Source organism: Meles meles, chromosome 11 (genome assembly GCF_922984935.1).
Source record: "Meles meles chromosome 11, mMelMel3.1 paternal haplotype, whole genome shotgun sequence".
In the NCBI taxonomy this organism is placed as follows: Eukaryota; Metazoa; Chordata; class Mammalia; order Carnivora; family Mustelidae; genus Meles; species Meles meles.
Window position 1 is genome coordinate 808,856 of NC_060076.1, and position 6,000 is coordinate 814,855.

Genomic DNA, 6,000 nt, shown 5'->3' on the forward strand with positions numbered 1-6,000 from the left:
CCCCGGCCGCAGAGGCCGCAGAAGCCGAGGCGCCCCGAGGACTGCAGGGAGGAGGTGAAATCAGAACCCGGGGAAGGGGGAGGGGGCGCGGCCCGGAGGCGCCGTCCCGCCCCCGCAGACGGAGCGCGCAGGCGCACTGCCCGCGAGCCGCCCGCCGCGCCGCGATCCGGATCCTCTGCCGCAGCGTCAGCGCCGCCGCCGCCCCTCGTCCTCCGCCGCCGCCGCCCGCGCCGAGCCCCGGGCCGCGCGGTGCCATGCTGCCCGGGCGGCGGCGCTGAAGGATGGCGACACCCGTCCCTCCGCCCTCCCCGCGACACCTGCGGCTGCTGCGGCTGCTGCTCTCCGGCCTCGTCCTCGGCGCGGCCCTGCGCGGTGCCTCGGCCGGCCGCCCGGGTGAGCGAGTGCGGCCGGCGCGGGCCGCGGGGCGCCCCGGGCCCGGGCCCGCCGGGCCGCGCGGCGCCGTCGCCCGCCCCGCCGCCGCCCGGGCCGCAGGCCCCGCCTCGCCCGGGAAGGGGTAAACAGGCCCGGCCTGGAGGGCTCCGCCGGCGAGGGCTGCTCCTGGGCTCCCGGCGGCGACCCCGAAGTTCACGCGCGTCCTTTGTCTGCGTCCGCGGCCTTGCGCTGTGTGTCTGCCTGGGGAGGGGTCGCCGCGGGGAGTCGGTCCTGGGCGCGTCTGCGTGGGCGCTGGCTTCGCGGGTGCGGGCCGGCCCTGGGAGCCTGCCGGCCGTGCCGCTGCTGTCTGCCCCGGGGTCGGGGTCGCGGCACTGGGCTGCCTGTCCCCAGACTCAGGTAGTGTTGGGCGCGAACCTCGCTTTGCTGCCCTGAGGGTCTGAATTGTCCCAGGCCTGGGGGCTTGTTCGGGCTGCAGTGGAGGCAGGAGGTGCTGCCCTCCAGGTTCCTCTTCTGCACTGGGGCAGAGCTTGAGGGGCTCCGGGTCCCGGGAGACCCGCCCTGCTTCCCAGAGGGGCACTGAGGCTCCAGGCCAGAAGGTCTGCAGGAACCCGGGGCCCCAAACGTACCCCGACCCCAGGGCTGAACTGGGAGACTGTGCTCACGCCTTCATTCACTTCTGGCCGGGCCACAGGAGAGGGGCTGTTTTCAGCCCATTTTACAGATGAGAAAACAGGTACCAAGAAGTTAAGTGACTGGTGGGTGGCACCGTGGGATGCCAACCTGGGCCTTGTGGTTCCGGGTGTGTGGCCTCCTCCTGGCCGCAGCACCCCAGGACGGGAGACTGGAGTGCGGCTGACCGAGGAAAGTGGAGGCTGCGGGCAGAGAACCTGGCTCCGGGGCACGCAGGGTGGGGCCTCCCGAGGGAAGCGAGGGCAACCTTTGTGCAGAGCTCCGGGTGGCCAGGTGCCCAGGTGCCCTCCCAGCTGCTCGTTAGCAGTACAGGCTCTCCCACATGCCCGGTGCGCTGCCAGCCACTCTCCAGCTGCCACTGTTCTGGGATCTCTTCCCGCACCCCGAGGCAGGCGGGGCACTCGGCGCAGACTAGCCAAGCAGCACCCCTGTCTTTCTAGGCTGGGGGCGGGGGAGTATAGGGAGGCCTCTGGAACCCAGAGCCAGGAACCAACTTGGTGCTTTAGGTCCCAACCCCTGGCCTGCGTACTCTGGGTTCTCAGCACCTTGAGCGGGGACTGCCCGACTCCCCATGCCCCAGCTCGCGGATGGGGTCCAGACTGACCTGCTGGCCCAGGCTGAACGGCTAAGTAGCCCACTAGCCCCGCTCTCTGATGCTGCCGTCTGTGGACCCAGGTCTTCCAGGATGGGGTCCCCAGGATGGGCGTCAGCCTGCCTGCTGCCTCCTGGGGCCTCGGGAGCTTCCTGCCTACAGCCCGGAGGCTGGGAGTGTCAGGTTACCAAGGAAACCAAGGCAGGCCAGCCAAGGTCTGGAGGACAGAGCCAGCACTCCCTGATCCCGGACCTTGGGCCCCAGGGGCCCTCCTGCAGTGCGGGCTGAGGGCCTCCAGAGACACCCCAGCCCAGCCTCCCCGGCCAGGACTGAGAGTCCTGCTGCGTGTCTTCCTCAGTTCTCTGGCTCTGCTGCCCTGTAACTGGGGCCAGCGTTCCAGCCTCAGGGCATTCCCTAGCTTGGAGGCAGCTCACCTTCCGTATCCTAGAAGGGAAACGGAGGCATAGACGGCTACTGTTTTCCATCCCCCAGCATCAGGATGAGAACCATTGCCATCTATACAGAACTCCTCAGTCTGGGCCCAAAGTCAGGGACTCCCCAGTCCCCGGCAGCATGGCCGCAGGAGTGACCCTGGCTTGGCTTTTGTATCTCAACCAAGTGAGACGTGCTGACCCCATCCTTGGTCTCCCCAAACCAGCAGCTTCTGTGTGCCCCGGAGACAAGCCAGAGATCGGACACGGGGAGGAGGGCCTGTCTTCCCTTGTTCTGTGCCACCTTCTAGCTCTGCTGTAGGGTGTGGGATGACGGGATGGGACTTGCAGGGCGGCCCTGAGGTGGTGGGAAAGCTGGGTGGCCAGCGTCTTGGGCTCCCCCAGAGGCCGAGAGAGAGCCAGGCCCCGCCTTCTAGAGCTCCCAGCCTGGATGGAGGGCACACGGAGACTGGAGGCAGGACCTACGGGGCTGCCTGGCCCTGCACAGGACCGCTTCCGCCCAGGGCCGGCTGAGGCCTGGAGAGTGGACTCTCGGGAGTGGGTGGGGCAGGGGAGTTCCGATAAGCGTGGGGACTGCTTGTCTTCCTGGTCCTGATCTCTGGCTGTTGGGAGGAAGGGCCTGCCCAGAACAATGGCCAGAGCCGGGCCAGACTGGGTCAGCGCTGGGGGAGGGGCTGCCAGGCAGGACAGCCTCTGCCAGGGCTGGGCCAAGCCTGGCGGTGATCTGGCTCTGCCTTTTGCTTCCTTCCTAGATGCAGCCGCCTGTCCTGGGAGCCTGGACTGCGCTCTGAAGAGGCGGGCACGGTGCGCCCCTGGAGCGCATGTCTGTGGGCCCTGCCTCCAGCCCTTCCAGGAAGACCCACGGGGACACTGTGTGCCCAGGACGCGCCGGCTTGTGGGTATGGGAGGGAAGGATGTGCTTCCCCCTTCCCTGCCCTGATTGGGTTGTCACTCAGCCTCAGACCCTGGGTCCCCTGAGTTTTGTTGGTGTGTGGAGCCCTTTATGTCTTCGAGGGGCCCAGTGATCTTTCCAGATCGCACAAGCCCAGAGCCTGGCAGCGGGCTGAGGCATGGGGCAGTTAACCCCTGTCAGGGCAAGAGGTGTCTGGCGTGAAATGCCGGGGTGATCGCAGGAGAGGAAGAATCAGAGTTCCCCATCCCCCTGCCCCGGGCCACCCGGGCCCCCTGCCCCGTGGGCGCTGCTCCTCCACGGCTTGCCCACCCTGTGCAGTCCGTGGGCCTCCCCTGCAGCCTGAGCCCAGCAGGTCCGCGTGGCCAGCTGCTCAGCGAGTTCAGGTGGGATGGGGCATTACAGAGAGAAGTTGGCGGGGCAGGAGGACCTTCCCGGAGAAGGAACGCGTTCCTGGCAGTGAGGCTGGGCAAGGAGACCGTACAGGCCTGCTTCAGAGAGCGGCCGGCGCTCTGCTCTTTCCCTGCTGTATAGAGTGTGTCCTTGGAGCCTCTGTCTGGGGGGGGGGGGGCTGTGGCTGGGACCAGGGCGGGGGCCCAGCCACCAGCCCCGTCCCGATATCTGTCCTCGGTTCCTACCCATTAACTGGTGGGGGTGGGGACAGAATGGGGCCTCTTTCCTCTTCTTAAGGAGTCGCTGCCTGTCTTGGTGGAGAAGGGGTGGGGTGATGCGTGGGTAACAAGCAGGGCGCGGGCACCCCTTCTCTCCTTCTGGCCTTGGTGCGTTCCCCTGACACCTCCACTCCCTTGCCCCGGCCCCCGCTTGCCTGGGAAGGCTGCTGCGCACATGGGCTGCCTTCAGTGGTCACCAAGGCAACTCGGGATGGCCAGGATTGCAGGCTGGTACCAAGTCCTCTGGCCGCCACCCGTGCCTGGGAGGAACCTGCAGGGAGGAGGAGGTCTGGGCCAGGGGTCTGGCTTCTGGATGGACCCCAGCTCCTCTGGAGGGCCACCCACAGCTGGGGTGGGGCGGGGGGCCTCTCCACCTGCCTGATGGGCCCTCACCGTCTCCAGGGGAGAGCCTGCCCAGGCCCAGACTGGAAGATGAGATTGACTTCCTGGCCCAGGAGCTGGCCCGGCAGGAGCCTCGGCCCTCCATGCTCACCGGGCAGCCCCAGCCTGAAGCTGGACAGCGGCTGCTGGAGCCGGGTGAGACCCCGCCCATTCCCACCCCTACCCCCCACCCCGCGGGGGCCTGACCCCTGGCCCGTCCCAGTGTTCTAACCTGCCTTCTCTCTGCAGCGGCCACCCTGGGGCTCTCAGAGCGCCGCCAGGGCCCCGACCTGGGCGCCCCCTCCACTCGAGGAGCCCCTGCACCCACGCCCCACACCTCCTTGGGCTCCCCCGCGTCCTCTGTGCCCGTGCACGTGGCCCCCTTGGAGCCCCGGGGCGGGCGCGGTGACGGACTCGCCCTCGGTAGGTCTGGAGGTCCCTAGGTCTCTGGGTGGGCAGGAGGCAGGGCCCCGCCCAGAAGGCCGCCCTCACCGCGCCCCCTCCCCGCAGTGCTCCTCGTGGCGTGCTCGGTAGCCGGCGCGGCTGCCCTGGCCCTGGCCGCCCTGTGCTGGTGCAGGTGAGCGCGGGGCGCGCCCGACCGTGGGCGGCGGGCGGCGGGCGGCGGGCGGCGGCTCCGCGGGTCTCAGGCTCCGCTCCCCGCAGGCTGCAGCGAGACGCCCGCCTGACCCAGAAGGCCGACTACGCGGCCCCGCAGGCACCCGGCTCCCCCGCAGCGCCCGGGATCTCGGTGCGTGGCCCCGCCCCGGCCCCGCCCCCCCGGCCCCCGGCTCCGCGGCCTGACCCCCGCCGCCCTCTCCCCGCGCAGCCCGGCGACCAGAGGCTGGCGCAGAGCGCCGAGATGTACCACTACCAGCACCAGAGGCAGCAGATGCGGTGCCTGGAGCGGTGAGAGGCCCCCGCCCCGGCCCCGGCCCCCATCTGCGCCGCCCCGGCTCCGGCCGAGGGGCGCCGAGCCCCCCCACCCCACCCCGGGCAGTGTGGGCCCCTGGCGCCCGGAGGGTGTGGGAGGCCCTAGCGATCCCGCCCCCTACCCAGGCATAAAGAGCCGCCCCAGGAGCTGGAGTCCTTGTCCTCAGACGAGGAGAACGAAGACGGGGACTTCACGGTTTACGAGTGCCCGGGCCTGGCCCCGGTGAGTCCCGCGGCAGGAGCCCCCGGGCGGGGCGGGGCGGCACGGAGGGGGCGGCGGTGGGGACCAGCGGGGTGGGGGCTCCCCTGTGCGCCTCGTGCCCCGCCTGCCTGACCCCGGCCTCCACAGACCGGAGAGATGGAGGTCCGGAACCCGCTGTTCGACCACTCCTCGCTGTCCGCGCCCCTGCCGCAGTGACCTGAAGGCTGCCTCTCCCTTCTCCCGGACTGCACGGCCCAGGGGCGGGGAGGGCCGGGGCGCAGCGCTTCCCGTTAAAGAGACCATGTTCTCGCAGTGGGCGTGCTTGTGGCTGGGCCAGGGCACGAGGGGGGCGGGGCGGGAACCCCTTACCGAGGAGACTCAGCCCCCTTCTGCCGGGACCTTCTCTTTCTTCTTGCACCTGTCCTGTTGAGTCCGGACCCCAAATGAGGGGGCGGGGAGAACCGGGAGACCAGGCATGGATGAGGAATCCTGGCAACAATTAAAATACATTTCAAATCTGTCATCGTGGTGTGCGGGAGACCGACTTCCATCCCACCGGTTAGGGCCACGGCGGGCGGACGCTGGTGTGGAGGCCTGGGGCTTCCTCCTACCCTCCCAGGGATGGCGGTGTGTCTCCTCGCTCCTGCGTCTGCTGGAAGGGCGGTCTCACCCCCTGTCGGGGAAGAGAGGCTTTGTTTTTCTAGCAACACAGGATCCCTCCTACCCTCTTTCTCCTGTAGGCCTCACCCCTACTGAAACTTCTGTCTCAAGTAGAGGAG

The 6,000-nt window shown here is 69.4% G+C and overlaps 1 protein-coding gene across 6 annotated transcripts; it reads left to right on the plus strand.

The window, feature by feature from the left end:
• Window positions 1-144: 144 nt before the first annotated feature.
• NPDC1 (neural proliferation, differentiation and control 1) lies at window positions 145-5,742 on the plus strand. Of its 6 annotated transcripts, XM_046022592.1 has the most exons (9): window positions 148-393; window positions 2,880-3,026; window positions 4,111-4,245; window positions 4,339-4,512; window positions 4,600-4,666; window positions 4,753-4,837; window positions 4,916-4,995; window positions 5,146-5,242; window positions 5,369-5,572. In XM_046022592.1, exons 1-9 carry the CDS (start codon window positions 282-284, stop codon window positions 5,435-5,437), a joined length of 966 nt encoding a protein of 321 aa, XP_045878548.1. In that variant the 5' UTR covers window positions 148-281; the 3' UTR covers window positions 5,438-5,572. The 6 variants fall into 6 exon arrangements, with proteins under 6 accessions (XP_045878546.1, XP_045878548.1, XP_045878550.1 ...); XM_046022590.1 differs by lacking the exon at window positions 4,753-4,837 and having other exon boundaries at window positions 145-393; window positions 5,369-5,742; XM_046022593.1 differs by lacking the exon at window positions 148-393 and having other exon boundaries at window positions 518-3,026; window positions 5,187-5,242; window positions 5,369-5,593.
• Window positions 5,743-6,000: the final 258 nt, after the last annotated feature.

What these genes read in the sequence shown, in the direction of transcription:
- NPDC1 (XM_046022587.1), top strand. Translation starts at nt 2,759, where the DNA reads ATGGCCAGAGCCGGGCCAGACTGGGTCAGCGCTGGGGGAGGGGCTGCC. An exon ending in ACAGCGGCTGCTGGAGCCGG is followed by an intron (nt 4,246 to 4,338) that starts GTGAGACCCCGC and finishes TTCTCTCTGCAG; the next exon opens with CGGCCACCCTGGGGCTCTCA. An exon ending in GCCGCCCTGTGCTGGTGCAG is followed by an intron (nt 4,667 to 4,915) that starts GTGAGCGCGGGG and finishes CTCCCCGCGCAG; the next exon opens with CCCGGCGACCAGAGGCTGGC.